The 18,840-nt window shown below is 42.5% G+C and overlaps 1 protein-coding gene across 2 annotated transcripts in view; it reads right to left on the bottom strand.

Annotated features, from left to right (window-relative positions):
- Nucleotides 1–2,639: 2,639 nt before the first annotated feature.
- The window catches only part of C2CD2 (C2 calcium dependent domain containing 2), a 42,316-nt gene continuing 26,115 nt past the window's right edge, over nt 2,640–18,840 (bottom strand). The window contains exons 9-15 of one of the 2 annotated variants that reach the window (XM_040585142.1): nt 18,446–18,585; nt 18,005–18,176; nt 17,124–17,237; nt 14,456–14,583; nt 13,009–13,321; nt 11,230–11,266; nt 7,606–7,719 (exon numbers count right to left, since the gene is read on the bottom strand). In XM_040585142.1, coding sequence (XP_040441076.1) covers nt 11,241–11,266; nt 13,009–13,321; nt 14,456–14,583; nt 17,124–17,237; nt 18,005–18,176; nt 18,446–18,585 — 893 coding nt within the window. In that variant the 3' untranslated portion in view covers nt 7,606–7,719; nt 11,230–11,240. Of the gene's footprint in view, nt 7,720–11,229; nt 11,267–13,008; nt 13,322–14,455; nt 14,584–17,123; nt 17,238–18,004; nt 18,177–18,445; nt 18,586–18,840 lie in introns of both variants that reach the window. The other variant, XM_040585141.1, reaches the window with a different exon arrangement.

Raw genomic sequence — 18,840 nt, forward strand, 5'->3', positions numbered from 1 at the left:
CCGCAAAGCACGGTGGGAAGCGTAGTCCACCGGCGGCGGGGAGGGCCGCGCGGCCCGGGCCCCGCCAGCAGCCGCCGTCGTTAGCGGGAGGGCGGCGGCGGCGCAGTCCTACTCCCGGCGCCCCCATCGCCCTGGCTCGTCCCTGCCGGGGCGGGTCTGCAGCGGCGGCGGCCGGGCCTTCGGCACCGCGTCCCCGGGGTCCCCCCCCCAACCGGGCCGTGCGACACCTGCGCGAGGGGCGGCCGCCCCCTCCCGGCCGGCTGCCCCGTGCTGCCGGCGCGGCGCCTCAGTGCCGGGCGGGGCTGGAGCGGGCGGGCGGCTGCCGTCGGGGGTGGCTCCGCAGCCGGGCGGCACCGGCTGGGTTTTCCCCTCTCCCCCGGACGGTGCCGGCCGCCGGGGCGGTGTCCCAGGAGCGGCCTGACGGCGCGCAGGAGCCGAGCAGGCGCACGGCAGGCTGCCGGCCCTGCCATTCCCCCCGCTAACCCCTCAACAAGCACCTGAGCGCCTGCCTCCGCGCCCGAGCCTCGCCGAGGCCAACGGACAGCGCGCCCGAGCCCCTCCGCCTGGCTGACCAGGGTGTTATCAGGGCCCAGCCCTGCTGTGCTTGATAGCGAACACTGCGGCCACACGTACCATCCATAAATGCAACCAGTAATATCTGGGTGGTTTTTTTTCATATCGTGGGCTACCACTGAAATCTGGTGCCCAGGGAACAAAAGCTCTCAAGGGGGTTTAAGCATTCAGTTCAGGTTACAGCAGCGCTTACCCCGCCCCAAGCGAAGTGTGCACCGTGCAGCCAAGAACACCCCTCCAGAGGCAGAGGCTGGGGGCAGGAACCACTTATGCTTTCTGTATTCGAGAGAGACACCCCGAGTTTTTTCCTCTGGGAAGAAGCATCGCCTACAACGGAGCCCCCCACAAAGCCTTACGCAGTGCTCCCTGCCACTGTGGTGCGGCTGGCCAGTCTTCACAGAAAAAGCACCGCTGAAGATTTAAAGATGATGGAAAGCAGGTGCTAGTTCTGTCCTTTTTGGGGGATGTGCTCTTCTCACAGCTACGTCTTTTAACAGCTGGCTAAAGCCAGGCTCCTCACTCTCACCTCACCCATCCTATATCCCCTTCGGCACAAGTACTTGGTTTGAAGAGGGATGGGTAGAGTATTGCGGCTCTCCACTTGTTAAGTACTTGGGTAAACTGTAACAATGCAGCATTTTAATTTTGAACATGTGCAACACTGTTTCTTGGCAAAAGGTGGCAATTTAAGGAGGGGGAACCGTTTATTCTTTAAAAGTGACTCACCTGAAGTTTTCAATGAGTACAGCAGTAGTAAGGGGAATTTTTCAAGTACAGGTCATTTGCTTTTTCAAAGATCGAAGCTGACTGGTCTTTAGTTTTGTATAGTCTGCTTTTACTAATTTTCCCTGTACATCTCAGTGCATATTCGTGTTCACAGAGCTGTCTTTGGGCCTCTGGCCTAGGTTTCTTCAGTATCCAGTACACATCCTGCTTGCAGTGCATTCGCTTTGTCAGAATAAGTATTAACTAATTCAGAATAGTTATCTGTATGTTTCCTAGCTGAAGCAATCTGGATTTACAATACATGTGATTCGGGATCCTGCAGCTCCAACTTTTTTTTTTTTTTTTGCCAGTATGCCTACCTTCCTTTCTGCAGAGTTAACATCAGACTGTGAACTGGCATTTTACACCAGTCTTGCTAGGGTAGAGAGATGAAAAAAATGAAAATTCCTTCTATTCATTGTTTAAGAATGATGAACTGGAGGAAAGAGTATGGACCAGACATAGTGCTACATCCATTCCTGCTCTCGTTTTGGTAAGTCTTGTCACTTTTGCCAGCATACATGAATGGCATCATACAAGTTAAAAAACCTCACCCAAGATTAGAGTGGGGACAAAAAGTAAGAAGGTTTGTTGGGAGACCATCAGGAAATTTCAGCTAAGCACTTCAAGGGTATGAAATAAACAGGCATAGAAATGTGGACAGCAACTCCCAGTAAAGTAACATACAATTTCCTTGCAAAAGAAGGTACAGCACTCACTTTAGGAAGGAAAATAAAAACAGTATCGTGGCTATTTTCATATGAATGCCTGGTTTTGGTGTTGTTCCCCCTCCCTCTCCCCTTCCCTCCCCCCGCTCCCCCCTCCCCCCGCCTGGTAGGGCTTTGTAGCAGCATTTATTAGAACATACCTTTTTCAGTAAAATGACTGCAAGAGAACCTTATTCCCAGGCTGTGCTCATTTTAGTACTGGTGTCTTCTTTACAGGGTATAGGCCATAACACTCCTCCCCCTTTGCCCCCAAAATAACAAATGGTTTCAGGGTAATAGAATATAAATGAAAGAAAAAATAACAAGTAACCACAATGAGTTCATAATTCCTTTTTCCATTAGATTCCCACCCAGTCCATGTTTCAGGCAGTTTCTCAAGGAACAAGAAGGGGCTACCTGATATAGCCAGGGTTATCAGAAACAACCCATGGTGTCAGCACAGCATCAGTGGAGAACTCTGCTCCTGAGTAAACAGGTAAATGGTCAACAGGTCAAAGCAACAGGTCAAATTAGTGAAGGAGAGTAGAAAACCATCTGTTACGCTTGGCTGACTAGGTATGTAGGACAGTGCACTACACAGAGACAATTGGCTTTATTGTATGTACAGCAGCAGTTATTTCTTTAAAAAAATCATCTTCTCAGGTTTTTTAGTGATATAATAAATCTGTATATCATTCTTAATTACACTGACTTAGTGTACACACAGAAAAAAAGAAAAACAAACAAACAACCCCACCACAGAAAAAGTTAGTATCACAGTTGAATGCTAGAAAAAATATTTTACTCCACCTGGAATATCAGAGCGTAATACATTATTGGGAAATACAGAGTTATAGTATTGGAAAGACCTCAGACCCATGCTTCCCAGGTATTTTCACACCATGCCAGCATCTTGCATAGCAGCAGTTTGGATATCCCGAGTGAAATTATATTATTCACCCTTAACTTAATCACCCTTGTTACACAGTTAATCTTCAGTTGTTTGTCACCAAGGCTGTGGCTTAGCAATGTAGAGAAGCATATGCCGACTTTAAACACATGAATAAATCCACTTAGGTCCTGTAGAGGTCAAAGCATGAGGTCAGCTGTTTCCACTCACAACGGGAATGTCTTAGCCTGGAGCTACAGTATACTTAATTCTGTACTGGGATAAGCACTTATCTCAAACTTCAGCTCTACAATTAAAAAACTGCAATAAACTACAATGAAAAAGCCATGCGGCTCCCACCTTGTATAGAGCTCCTGCTCCTTGTAACACCTAGAGCTACCAGAGCTGAAAAAGATGTTACAAGAACAAGATTCTTACTTTGCTTCCCTATATGCACGTGGTAGCATTTTATGTAGGTGACTTTGATTTTCCTTTTGCATATCAAGGACACCAAAACTTTACAAGAAATGTACAGCAGAAAGCTTTCACTTTAAAACCACCTACAACCAGTGAGGAGACACAGTACTACAAAATGCTGTAGAATTTCACTGATCCTCAAAGCTGCTATCATTGCCAGGCAACAGAACACCTCAAAAAAAGCAGTGCTGCAAGACGTGTCCTCACAAGAGCAAGGCAGTAACTACAGCTCTGTATGACCTGGAGCCTCACCTCTCTCCCAAAGAAAGAGCAGGGGAAAAAGAAAATCTAACAGAAAGCTTAAGAATAAAGCTCAGTATTTATGCCTGCACAGTTTATGACCTGTCCATTAAGTTCAAGTTTGCCAAAACTATTTTGCTTTTTAAATGAATATGAATTTTCTTCCACTCCTTCCTGCCACCTCAGATTCACAAGTTTCATGTATAGTTAGGAGTGACATAACTATAATTTTTTCCTGAGGTGAACTGGATATGAAATACCGACAATCTAGGGATAAAGAACCCCTTCCTCTTTAAAGTGACTCTTAAAGTGATCTCAGTCACTTTAAGAAAGTTATGTAGCTTATATTCACACTTGAGATACTAGGTAGGTTTATTGCTTCGATCTACAAAGAGGAATCTAATTCTTTTACTGCTTGGTCAAAATTCAGATTAAAGTCAAGGCAAATCTTGGGTAGGTAAGGACGCAGGTTGTCTTCATCAAGGTAAATGAAAAGCTAAAATGCCATAAAGAAAAACAACAAAGATTAAGAAGTTTCAACTACGGGCAGAAAAATTCTTCAGAGGGGAAAAGCAAGCCTTCAGTTCTCAGTGCTCATTAAATGGCATGCCTTCTTTGCTGTATAGAATATTCAGAGACACAAAAGTGTAAGAAAAGGGGCAAAAAGGAAGAAAGATTTCACAGGTTGTTTCCAAGCTATTGTTCTGAAATACTTAAATTGGAAGGCAGAAAACAAGTTTTCAGTGCAACATCATGCAGAGATTTGTTCTACTGTTCAAAAGTGTAGTTACTAAAATTATGAAGGTTGCAAAACATAAAAGAACAAAGTAATTCTCTCCAGCATCCTTCACACAACTGCACATGAAACATGCAGCACCTGGCAGGATACATCTCAGTGTTAGTTATGCCAGTTTACAAATCCAGTCCTCCTATCCCAAACCTGTAGCGTAGCTCCTGCTAGTTGTCAGGATCCACTGACAACTTACACTGACCTAAATACTAGTAAACAAAAAAAAATATGTACATACTCAGGTCTCCTGATCATAAATGACAACCTAATCGTCTCTGAAGGGAGGAATGGGATTCAGTATCGTGGGCCTTTGGGGTTGTCACAACTAACCAACTCAATTGTCTCTTTGTGTTTAGTACCTTACCTTGTTTTTCCAATAGAACACAAATTATTTGTAGAAGAATAGCAAGAGGTGGGGAACACACCAGCCAGATGTAGAGGTCAAACATCAAACTAAATAATGTTTATTTTCCTGAGGAGTGAAGACAATTAAGAAAGAAGGTTCCCTTTTTACCCAAAATGCCTTACTTTTCTCATCTTCAGAATTCATTCTTTCTCAATATATGTGAGCCCAAACCTTCACACAGTTTGCAGTATAGAATGTTCTTGGTTCCCACCATCAAGACTTGCATTTAGGCAATCATCAAGACCTTAAAAGAAAGAGGAACCAACAACCCACTTCAGTGTGTATCTGTTCTTTGGGGTAAGCTACAAGCAAACCCTACTCCTGTATTCTGCAAGTTATTCAGTGTTATTTCCATCCCATTCCACCGTACATGACAAAACTTCTGTAAATTAAAATCCCAGTTCAGTAACTGAAGCAGACTTCAAGACGTGTTATGTGCTCCCTTTACATTCCCAATTCCACAGCTCTTTGCTTTTAGTGTAAGGGGGTGTAACCCACGGAGCTCAGTCTCACCTTGATTTCTTGAACTCAATGACCAGTTGTGGTTTTCTCCTTCAGCAAACAAGACTAAGGATTTACAACATGGCAGAGATTTGACCCCCAGCTGGCCCCATCATGCAAAGAGCTCCTACTTAAGTCAAGGGAAAAAGTCTTCGTTGAGAGAACCATTTTTTTTTAACACTCATATCGTGAACCACTGTAGAACAAATGAAGAAACCTAACTTCTACTTTATATTGAATTAACAATAAACAAATGTGTTCAAGCACATTGAAGCTGGAAAAAAATGTACTACTGAACTGTGATTTCTAAGCACATTACAGCTCTAGAAGACTCATTTGTAGCCAATTTTCAAAATACAGAATATTAAAATGCCTTCAAGTGTTTTCATAATAAGCAGCATGCTTAAATGTACAACTATTTGATAGTCTGAACTGCTGTACTACCACAGTGATTTTAGGAGGTTACACACATAAACAGTATTTCTAAACAGGCTCAGTTAGTTGCAAGATTTTGTCAGTTCATCTCTTCTACTGTTTTCTTGGTAAAAAAGAAACCAACACCTCTCTACTTTTATATTCTTTGTAAAAGCATTTACCAAGGAATCTAGAGTCCATCATAAGTTTTGAAATGTGTTTCTGTTCTTCAGTGACTTTCTATTCGCAAGAATGGTTTAAGTTGAAAGCCCAAATATCTGCTAAAGTGTTGGATGTCTTAAGGGGAGAAAAGGCCAGGGGGCGGGAGAGGCAGTGGGGAGGATCACTGCTGGCAAAGCAGGTACAAACATATCATCCATTCATGTCAGTGATTCAGATGGAATGGATGTTTTTCTTGGCTAAAGAGAACAGGCTTGGTGCTTTGTCCTCAGGAGGAATGTAGATGATGGAAAAGTACAGGTATGCAAGAAAGATGGTACCTGTGAAATACTGACATTTTACCCTTCTTAACAGCCAAAACAAGAACTATGCCTTTACTTAAGCCACCAGTTTTTTCTTTTAATTTAAAGGAGCCAGCTGCAATATTTAATGAGGAAAAAAAGTTAAAAAACTCACCCAACCAACCACTCACCACATGACAACACTGGTAGATCCAGAAACTGAAAGACGACTAAGGGAAGTATTATTTTTTAAAAAAGCTCTTTTCACAATTGTGTTTTCCAAGATCTCAGGAAGTGTTTGGCAAGTAAATCAAGCTGTCCAGTGAAAAGCATTATAGGGTTAAATATGCTCTATTCGTCACTTATTGCTCCTAGCTTTGCATTTGGTATGATGGTTAATATACTTGTCTAACAAGTACTTGGGAGAAGGAATTAGAGCCCCTAAGACAGGTTTTTGCATTAGCAACGCAGCTTCTCACACAGGGAAGAAAAGCTACATATAAGAATTTGTAAATGTTTTGTTTGCGAGTAGATTCAAGTAGACGTTAGAGAAAGTTCTGTTTTTTTCAGGCATAACTTATGCACAGAACATTAAACAATATGCTAGCATAAGTATTTGCATAATTTATTGATTTATGGCTAATATCAAAGGCATCTCTCCACCTACATGGACTGAGCAGTTATTACAGCAGGCTAGAGTTATTACAGTAGGCTATCTTAATCAGCATTTTAGTTCTGCTTCTGAAAACTTACCCGTTTCCAAACCACAATACAAACTGGATCTGGCCCTCTCTTTTTCCCTTTCAGCCTGACTAGAAAAACAAGTTGAGGCTTGTGTTGCTACTATTCCAGGCTCAGTAAGGAAGCACAGTGGTATCTTCTCTCTTTACAGTGGTTCAGTCATATAGCAGGTATGATGTTTCAGTTCTTAGCTCCACATTAATGTAAACTAGGTGCTTACATGCAGGTCCTTCCCACCTGTACCATTTCTCATCCTCTCTCATCTTCTACAATAAACCACATGGTCCTCCAAAAGCTGTCCCAATACAATTAGCACTGCTTGTATTTAGAGGAGCAACTTTATAATCAGAGAGAAAAAGTGTTCTAGAAAAAATAAACAAAAAAGACAAGCTTTCTGTTTATTCTTGGACCACTGTACTAGTGAACATCACTTTATGCAATTAATCAGTCTTATCTGTATTCTCTAGTACTGCTCTGTAAACAAACGGTCAACTGATGTGCAAGTATCCCATCAGAGAGTGTTCAGTCTTATATGTATGGTTCTGCTGAAGCACCATTCAGTTTGTTCTTGCTTTTGTTTTTGGAAAGGAGCTTTCTGTTCAGAATACGTGAAAGAGTGCCTCCCTTCTTGCGTGTTTCCTCTGACAGTGGCTGCTGCAGGTAGACAAGATCGTTGTGCGATTGACTCATTCCTGGATCCTTCTGATGATGTCGCCGGCGGAAAAAGAGCTTTGCACTTTTTTTCAAAATCCCACCTGCAGAAGCAAACAGCAGAGGTGCAGGGCACTTTAGACAGAACAGGCTGCTTTCCCCTTGAAGCTCAGCTTCAATTGTAACTGCAGCATGACTGAAGAAAGCCTTGGTCTTAGCATTTCTAGTTTAAACATTGTGCTATTCAAACAATGTTAGAAACCTAAGAGTGTGGTGAATCTAAAGCAAGAACATCGATGGTCCATAACCTAGGGGCCATAATAGTATGAGTTTCACCTTGGAATAAGTGATTCCAGATACTGGCAAATGCGAGCGATTGTCGTGCTTTCAGCCAGAGACACACATACACATACTTACACACTACATGCTACTGAATCCTCTTTGCCCTGCTGTTGATCCAGCTCTCTCCCTACTGAACACCACTGAGAAATTCAGACTCCACAGAAGTATGTATTTCTCTGCTTTTCCTAATTCCATGCAAGTAACATGCAAACTGAATCATGAAAGACTCCGGTAGTTCTAGTTATATGCATATACATGCACGTGTACTGTTGGCAGAATGTTCAGGAGAGAAGAGCTCACATACATTTCTACAGAAGCACTAAAGAAAAAAGGAATTTTCCTTCAGTTCTTTCAGAAATTATGCTGTTGAAAAGGAGGGAAACCTACCGTGAAACATGCCTATGAGCAACTGAATATTAATCCTCTGATTTAAGGTTCTAAAGTCAATCCACACATCTTGTGGAAGTCTCCTTCCTTACACTTCATTAGTTCCAAATGTTCTTCTGAAAACTATGTTAGTGGTCACACATACACATGCACAGCATTTGGTGTGGGTTGTACGCTGGGTTCTCACATGTCAAACAGGCATATCCAATCTTTCCAATACAATAAAAGTACATAAAAAGATTAAACTAGAGAAAGCCATGTTACTCTCTGTTGTTTCAGTGATCAAAGGAGCTAAAAAGGAAAGATTAGCCTGTGATGCACAACATGAAGGTGGCATTTTAATTCGAGATGAAGGAGGCTCTTGGTGCCAGAGAACAGTACCTGGCAGCCAACCTGTGTGCAGTAGGCCCATACGAGCCAGACAGCATGTATTCTGTATGAATTCAGCAGCATCACCTAGAGCTAACAATCACAAAGCATTTGCTATTTTAAAATCCTGTTAGGAATAGCAATTCACTTGAAGTAGATTAAAAATAATGTTACATCTGCTTCCAACAGGTTCGGAAATTTGCTCAAATCCCTTCTGCAGTAAATTGTTTTATTTTATCGCATTCCTTCCCTTGATCCCATGACAAACCTGTTATGCAGCCAAGGCAACTGCAGATGTCATCTCAACAGGGACTCGGGACTCATGTTGCCAACAATAGCTACCAACACTCCTCTCTCAGCAAGCTTGGGTTGTTTTTGCAGCCACCGTTCTGCCAAATTCCACCTTCCCTTTCCATGAGCACATGTGAGCCTGATGTGTAAGGCAGTTTGGCTGCAGTGGCAGGGACGCCACTCTGAGCTACTGGCAAGACTCAGCCTCGTGTCAGTACATCAGCCCCATGTTAAAACAGCAACAGTTCTGTGCAGACTTGGGTAGCGGTGTTGTCCAAGTGGCACGAGCCAATTTGAACAGAGGAGGACCCAGGTAGCAAGCCAACACAGGAGCCTTCTGGCAGTCAGACTAGTATGTGAGGACAGTCATCTTCCTGGCAAAGCTTCCACACCTCGTTCCTGTACCGCTAAGAGGTTTCCCGATTCAAATTTCTCAGTTCAGCTATTAATTCCTGTCACTGTATGGCCTTGATTCTGCTTTTCTTCCCATTGCAAATGGATACAAAAAGCAACACAGAAACCAATTATTTCATGTGATACCGTGCAATAGCTGGAATTATGTATTTGTCCTCCAAGGACTTGACCCCGGCTACATGTTATTTTGCACAGTGACAGCTGCAGAACAGGTATGTCCACAGCAGTTCTGTTGCACACAGCCAGATGCTTTTGTTCAGAACAGAGCAGTTACAAACACGTGCTTGGGTTTATTATTTTGTATTTTAAGAACTAACCACTCAGCACCTGGAAGCATATTCTAGCATGTTTTGTCTTGCTGCTGCTGAGATTCTTCTGCTTCCACTCCATTGTGCCCTGTGAGAAGTCAGCTGAAAGCAACTGTAACTCATGGATCTGAATCTTGACTGCTCTCCCATCACCCTCTGATTGATCTTTTTGGCAAAGCAGTACCACTTCAAGCTGTTGTTGACAGCATAAAAGAAACAGTGTTCAGCCCCATGACACTGACAGTTGTTAATATGCAAAGGCTGGGGGGGACTGATGAGGCCTCGCTGATGTGCGGCTTTTGTTTTAGCAGTCAGCTGTTCTGCCCAGCAGTCTTGGCAGCTGCAGCTGAAGCTATGCCAACAGGAGGAGTAGGACAGAAGGGTTTATCCATAAGCAGCTGTTTAGTCCTATCCATTCAGACCGAATTCCCATACTAGGAAATAGAACCAAACCAAGAACGCTGCAAAAATTGTGCCGGTGGCCTGGGACAACTCACTGCAGCTGAAAAACTGCAGGCAGCGCTTCCCTGAGAGCAGCACAGGCTCAGCACAAGCAGCAGCCCCCCAGCATGAAAGCTCCCTGTGTTTCTGGAGGCACTGAGGTCATTGCTATCTGGAAGCTTGCCACATCCCCACTGCCACCCATCAGTTGCTAACCAGTTTGGTACTTGCTGCCTGACAGTGGCTCCAGCTGTTGTGGAGGCATGCACCCCTGCTAAGGCAGCAGGGTAGGGCAAATCACAAGCTTGGCAATGCTCGTGCTATTTGCATGCTTACTTCTCGAGTTCAACAGGATCCATATGCCAACTCTGCCCCTAACACCAGGAGATAAGCAGAGAGCACGCCAAGAGTGCTGTACAGACTGACAGGTCTTCATAGGCTCCTCTGCACCAGTTTACGGTGTTCTGAAAATGCTTGTGGGGCTAGGATCACTTCTGAATCTCGTTTTTGTTAATGAAGTAAGATTTCCTTCTACATCTACAAGGATATGAATAGACATCGCTTCTTTCCATTCCTTCCCAACTTCCAAAACAGTTTTTATCCAGGTGGTTTTGTAAATACCTGCTGAGGTCCTGGCAGCTCTACAAGTGAGGTTAGAAAAGAGATCTAGAAAACTGTAAGCAGCAGGTTTTAAAATAAGCTTTCTGCATATGCACATCCAGTTATGGGGTCACACATGATTTGCATGAGCAGATTTTGATTGATAAACAGACACTACAGGAATGGGCATAACAGAGAGATCAAGAACGTAGAGCACCCCTCCAAGCCTTCCTTTCTGTCCATTCTGCGTGGCCCACCTGGACAGCATGACCATCAGAAATGATTTGTTACAGCAGACTAGTCTGCTAAGACACCTTAGCACAGGAAGGTAATTTTGGAGGGAGGAAAGAAATGGATGGAGGAAGAAGAAAACAGGTGCCAAACTATGTTTTGCTTCAGTTTTTACAATGAGTGTACCATTGTAAAGCTACATTTTCTTAAAAAAAGACAAAAATAACTTACTGTGTAGGTAATTAATTCTGGTTGGCACAGTAGTCCTCTTAAGTTTATGAAAGGGAATGGTTAAGAAAGAGGAAGTCAGAAAGGTAAAAACCAAAAATATGCAAAAGTAAAAAAAAAACCAAAACCAAAACCCAGACAGCGCTAAATTTAAGACATTAATACACACACAAGGCTTTTTAAAGCAGAAGGGGTTTTGTTTGCTTTGTTTGAGTTTTCTAGGGTTTTTGTTGTTGTTGTGTTTGGTTTTGTGGTTTTCGTTTTTTAAAGGGAAAGCATTTGACAAAACAGAAACCTTGAGCTATTGAAAGCTAACTGAAGGCAGGGGGTTGAAATGTTTCTCTATCTCACTCCACAAGATCTACTCAGCTGTGACAAAGCAGAGATTCAAGACTTCCACAGAGATATATCCACAGATGAAGAAAGGGATTTGAGTCAGCTTTTTAAAATATTTTTTCAAGATGAGACAGCTCTTTCAAATATTAGAGATACTTTGAGCTTTTTAGCAGTCCAGTACTACACTCTGTAAACAGGCTCTTTAGAAGCCTGATCTCTTTGCAACATACTGCACAGGGAAAAACAAAACTAGACAACCGCTCATGTACAAACTTCCATTTGCTTGTTTTAGAATAACATGTTAAAGAAGAGTCCATAGGTTTTGCAATATCTCACACAACTTCCTAAACTTTTCTAGGCTCCAATTGAGACAAATTCTTCCACAAATAACCCCTACACCCACCCCAAACACACCCAGAACTTTCCAATGCCTGACCATCTATGTCAAAATGATTGCTGCTGTACCATCCCAATTTATCAGGTGGAGCTATACAGCTGTGAGGAGGCCAGAAAACCTTGATGCTCTAAGGGAGAGCCTTGGTAAAGATCTCCAGTGTATGCCTTATATGTGTGTGGGTTACAATAATCTAATAATATTTTGACATTTTGTAGTAAGCCATTTTACAGTAACTCCAGGTAAGGAAACAATCAAAAATAATAAAGCAAAAGAGGGATGAATATGGGCGAGAAACACAATTTTTGCAACTTCAATGTGCAACCCATGAGACTGGTGTGCTACCTATTCAGAGCACAGGCCACCGCATTGGCTCTTGTGTCAGACTGTGTTTACCACTAAGCCACAAACCAGTCCTACAGGCTCAGAGAGTTATGGATTTAAAAAGGAAACACAAAGAATCCCAAGACATTTTCAGACTGCAGCTACCATTTTCTTTAGAAAACTATGTATGAATTAAATCAGAGAAAAGGGTGAAACCGTTCACAAGGTAGTTAAGATTTAGCTGTGGTGCTTCCTGAACACACGCTTTAGTGAGGGCGGGCCAGCCTTGTGCTCAGAGATGCGAAGGAGAGGGAAAGTATCAGAAAGCAACTGTGGACCCCTGCCCTTTTTGCATTAATAATGGAGCTGCTGATATAGCACAAGTCCTTGTTTACAAGAACACAGTTTTCATCAAAGAATTGACGATATGGCTAGCTACTTCTCTCCCAGATAACTGAGTTGAGCTTAAGTGAGTTGCCCTTCAACTTCGAAGGATGAGCCCTTCTATTTCCTGATGGAGGGAAATGTAGGAGAGCCTGACCTGGCTCAGAGCCAGAGGACTGCACTCTTTCTGGCTGCTAGTAGGACAGCTTCAATAAACACCACAATCACAGGGCGTTTAAGGATAAAAGTCAGTAAGAAAGGATGAACTACTACAGTGTTGCATGATACTGCCAATTACGTAGAGAAAGAAGTTGTTCTCTGAAGCAGGAGTAGGATTCACATACCTTTAGATTTTTTCATGCTCCCAGTTTCTGAAACACTTAATGAGCTCCCAGATATTTCTTCACAGGTCTGGTCTAAAAGCGTGTTGGTGTCCCACTGTTGGCTGCCATTCTCCAATCCCCAAGCCTTATGGGCACTTTGCTGTGGCTCAGTATCGGGTACTACTTCTGAAGCACCTAACGACAGCTTTTCATCAGAAGTGACTTTTGCAACAGCTTCGTCCACAGTGGATGGATCTACTTCTTTGCAGGAGCTGTCCATGGCTGCAGCATAGTCCATCATCAGCGCAGCTTCACTGTCCTGAGATAAAGAGGTCTGCCCAGCGAAAATAAGAGACAACACTGACACAAGCCGCTCTGCTGGAAGAAATCAAGTCTCCCTGCAAAAGTTCTTTTCTCTTCTTTACACTTTTACTTGTATTGCTCAGGGCTATCAGAATGCCATTTGGAGCTTCCTTAGTTCTAATAAAGGCTAGAAGCATACAGCCAAGTTTTAATCACATTGTTAAAGCCAAATGACTGGAAAACCATTAAGCGCGTGCCTCTCACCTATCCCCAGCCCCTCTGCAAATAACTCTTTCCTACATGTGCTGCTGTAATGAAGTATCAGTATGCATAAACAATCTTTTGGTCCTTTTAAGAAAATAAACATCAAAGCATTTCATCTTGTAAAAGGACTTAGTGTCATCCATATCAGCTAAACACAAATCCATGTAGCCCCAGTGCCTCCATCTCCCATGAGGCTACATCTGGCACTGTGGCAGCCTATTCTCATTTCCCCCCGCCTCATCACAGCATAGTGATGATGAGGGGAGCCATTCCCACTGACTTGGCTTTCACCCAAAGCTCTTTAGGGGTCCCGTGCATAACAGCAAGCCTTGACAGCAAATTCCCTGCAGGCTGCTGATGGACAAGGACTATAGGTAGGCACCAAGCAACAGATGGGACACTGAGGCTGTGGATGAAGAAAGTCTGGAGGAATGCTATACACCATGTGAGAAAGTGTCTTCTGTCTGCCCTCCCTCTGGAACCGAGCCCAGACGAGTAGAAGATTTTTCAGAGGTTTTGTTTTAACAACTTTGAAAAAAAATAGGAAAAAAAAATCATACTTTTTCTGTGCATCTTCCCTTCATGGGTGAAACGCAGAGAAGGACTAATTATCTTCTGTTCTCAACTTAATAATTTTTCCCAAATCCCTAATTATCTCATTCCCATCCAAGGATACCATGCATTTTCAGTCAGGCTGTCAAATCTAACAATCAGAAATGAACACCCTCCCCAACAAATCCATCCTGATTTGGCTTAACTTGAAACAGTTATTGAAACAAACGGGCACACAGACCTAGATCTGCAGAGACTGCTGAATGGGACACATGAATTTCAAGTTGCATTTAGAGGAGTAAAGACTTTACAGTACTAAGCATTAAGTAAGTGTTGTTTTCTGCTCTACCTTGGACACCCCTGATATGATAATGGTGCTTTTCTTTCTAGGAGACTTCAGCTTCTGCTTTGCAGACTCACTTAACTGCCGAATGGCTGCTTCTGCAACAGGATCGGTGCCATTCAGGACCAGCAGTTCTGAAAAGAAAGCATTATTTCAGAAGGAGAAAAGAAAAATGGGATAAAACAGAAAAGGCAGAGTTTGTTCTTGACTTAAAATTCAAAGAAAATGGCAAAAATGGTACAAACACCAGGCAATACAAAACATCTTCCAACTCACTTCCCAGCTATTGGGTCTTGTCTTTCCCCTCTGATACCCATTCTTTCAGAAGAGGTACCTAAGCTGCACTTACAAAGCCTTGCTCTGAGCACACAGCAGGTTTTGGAAGCCTAGACAAAACATACAACTATTTCCAATTATTTTATAGTCACCACTACACTATGGTGTGGGTATATATATGTATATACACACACACACTGTATATACTATATATAAAAACCCCTATATAGTTATATATATAACTATACATATATATATATAACTATATATATAACCCAGAAGTGGTGGATAGGTAGAGCACTAGGTATCACAATCATGAAGAGCCATAGTTCCAACACTGTACAAAACTGCACAGCATGTGCTACTACTTCTTCGGGTAGCTATTTTGCTCTTTTTTCCAGACATCCTTGCTTGGCATTTCCAGATTTGCTATGGCACTATGACAGGATGGGGAATGCAAAGTAGCAGTCACTCTGCTCTTTATCAGCTGTCTCCGAAGCCTGTAAAGTGCACCCCATTCTCCCCTCCAAACATTGCACAGGAATACAAAATTGTTTGTAGTACATACAAAACTGTTGATTATACTAAAGAGCATTCTCTTTAGTGATAAACACAAGTTTATTTTTAAGCATGGCCATTTCTGGCATCTACTATGCAAGTACTTTGGGCACAGCAAATACACACTAATCAAACTCGTCAATCTTAGGAACAAACAAGGCTAAGAAAGTTAACGTGACAAAAATCCCCATGCTGTCTGAGGTGGGCTTTTAACAACAAAAGAACAGAGGCAGCAATGGAACCAATGTTCATTAAACAGAGCAGTGTCTTCTGTTATTAATGCAATAAAAGATGAGGCCTGAATAATTATGCTGCACCAAGTATCTTGGATACTTTTGGAACTTAAAAGTATGTGTGCACAAGGGGTATGCATACCCACACACGTCTGCACACTCATTAAAAACCTCTACTTCCACTGCAAAGCCGCCAGGAACAGCTGAGAGCATCCAGGACAGCATCACTGGCATTTGCTAGTTCTTACTGTTGTCATCACTTAGAACTATGGCACGGCCACAGCATCTTTTCCATAGTGCTTGTTGCTATTTTGGCATGATGCCTGTAATAACCATTACTTAAGTTACTGTCATACCCAATGCTCCTTTGTATTTTTTCATTTGGCTTAAACCTGTTCTAATGAGTAATTCTTCCTGCTATGTTGTATAAACATTTCACAGAAATTCCCCTGCACTCCCATAAATCCACTGTTCATATCAATGTGCTCGAAGTTGTCTTTGGATGAGTTTTCCAGTAAGAGCTTTGTATCTTTAGTATCATAAACAGTTATGAGACTCAATTTAGAAGTCTAGCACTACCTTAACATTTCCCAAACTGGCTTAGTAATACCATGCTGCTTCATGATATCGAGTACCTCTTAGTCTAGAAGTAGGGAAAGATTCAAGTGCTATTACAGCTATTCATAGTTACTGGTTTGTGCTCTTCCACAGATTTCTGCCTTTTGGCCAATGCATTTCTATCTCTCAGCAAGCCTTCTGACTGCACCAGGAGCAGTCTAGATCATCTCCAGATTGTCGCATTTCCACTCAAATCTGCACAAAGGGAACTGAAACCCACACCATGTGCTGTTTGCAGCTAGACTGGGTCACATCTGTCATTACTGTTGCCTACAGAGCTACAGAAAGATCAAATGGTAACCACACACAGGACTGAAAAATATGCTGAAGATTCAGAAGCTGAAGCTTGAAAAGGTGAAATACCCTGGAGTCAAAATCAGATTTAGTATAGTCAAAGTGAATTTATAATTAAAGTTACTATCAATGCCACCTGACGCTCTGGCGGCTCTTCAGCAGTATGCCAGGTGACTTAGGAAGGTGGACCAACAGGCACAGCAAGGTTGTCTATTTGCATTAGCACAAAAACACCCAGTGGCAGGGCTAGGAAGAGAATTCAGTCTTCCTTACATCGGTCCAGCCTCATGCCTTCTTTTCAGACAGAGGGGACTTCACAATGGCCTTAGAATTAAGTGTCACAGGGTTTTAATTTTGGGCAGTGTCCCTCAGGCCTTTATAAAGGAGGAATCTGTCATTCAAAAGAAAAGACAGCCTGGCTTTTCTGCAGTCACCTCCCCCCTCCAAACCACAGCTCACTGTTATTTATTCAAAATTAGTAATTAAAATCACTGATTAAAACCAGACTTCTACTGCAAGACTGCTATATCCCTAACCACAGTACTTGCTAACATAAACATCTCAGTGCCTGTTGCAAGGCAGTAGCCATATGGGTTTGCTGTTATTTTAACAAGATTACATTAATCCCATGTGCAGCAGAGACACACATATTCTTTATCACACATCACATTAGCAGCTTTGAACATTTCTATTACCTGTATCTGAAGACGATAAAGTTTTGCTGACTGGAGCACCATGAGAATGGATAGCTTGAATAGAGAAATCCTTTTCAATCACCTTTACTTTAACTGGAGTTTTCGCAGGAGAATCTGAGGACCAAGGTTTTTTATTATTTAAACTATTCAAGACATTTATTATGAAATCAGTAAGAATTTATTATACCTATAATGTTAAAACCTGCTCAAATCATAAGCATTTGAGAAAGTTGTTTAATACAAATTCTCAGTGCATGCTTTATGGTAACCTGATTCCAAAAGACCTGTGAAGTGTGAATTTATTGGTTTTAAACATTCTACTGTAAGATGCCAGACAACACCCACTTAAGTAAAAGATCTGCTTTAATAGCTTTAAAGAATGCAGCTCTTTGTGAGACTTCACATAAAGACTGTTTAGAGGTTTTGCTTTCGTGTTTATCCCAAGAAGAATCGGACAATCTACTCCTGAAAGACCTACTGAAAAAAACTACTTCGTCACAATATGATATCGATCTTCATTAGAGATTATAGTACAGATCACAGTTAGAAGGCACAGGATGGTCTGCCAGCAGTAAACACTCCAAGAGCCTGATACTTTTGTCATGCGGAAAACCATCCACCAAAACCAAGTTCTTCTGCATTATCACTTTGCCCTGAGGCTTTACAGTGTATATTAAAAGGAACATTAACCACTCCTCTTGTAAGGACAAGGTTTCTTGAAAATTAAAAACTCTGATTCTGAAGAATACAAATAATGTCCCCCCTCCAACATATCAGAGAAGTCTGGACAACAATGCCTTTCCTTACATCCCACCCCTGCAACTTCTCCTGGTCGCCACAGATAACCCCAAGAGAACACAGGAAGAAGTGGACTTCCTCACCTGTGCTCAACGGAGATGATCTCCCTTCTAAACGAGGTTTGGTTTTCACAGCAGTTACAGTAGTGACAACAGTCCCACAGGGCATCACAGTGCGATCCTTTTCTATCTTAGTGGCCAGCACTGGAGAAGAGACTTGCCACGTCTTTAATTCATGGGGTTCTATAAAAGAGAACTAGGAAGACAAAAAATGTTGCCTTAGAACAGTCAAGCAAGGACACTAATATTTCTAGCTAGTACTCCTTTAACATTTTTGCTAACGTTCAAGAGCCAAACAGCTAATTCTTTTGATAGACACAAACACCATGCAATCTGAATATGCTGCTCTAACTCGCCCACAAATTACACTGTGCTGTGAGCGACAGTCCAAAGCAGAAGACGAGCATTTGCAGGTACTTCCCAAAGCACAAGATCCACTGTAAAACCATCCAAACGCAGTAGTACCTCTGCACTAATGGATCCCAGCCGGGGCCCTGGCTCTGGGCTGCTCTCACCGGCCCTGCTGTTCAGTGCAAAGCTTTGCTGGCCAGAAGGTTGTTTCCTGAACAAGTCTAGAGGTACAGTCACCTTTGTGGATAAAGGACCTTGAAGAAATAAAATTTACAAAATCAGCGTATATCCATGCTATCAGTATGTTTAAGGGTGAGAAGATGGGAAAGGAGGTGGAAGAACACAGGCAGCTAATTGCAAGAATGGGTCCTATACCATGGGGCAGAAACGTGGGAGTTTTCACAGCTTTCTTTCCATTTTATGACTATTCCTCAGCCTGGCCTAATACTGCACAACAGGAAAGAATGGAGACATGAAATATTATTTATTTGCCACTATTTCTGGCCATT

The sequence above is a fragment of the Falco naumanni genome, chromosome 2, assembly GCF_017639655.2.
Source record: "Falco naumanni isolate bFalNau1 chromosome 2, bFalNau1.pat, whole genome shotgun sequence".
Classification (NCBI taxonomy): Eukaryota; Metazoa; Chordata; class Aves; order Falconiformes; family Falconidae; genus Falco; species Falco naumanni.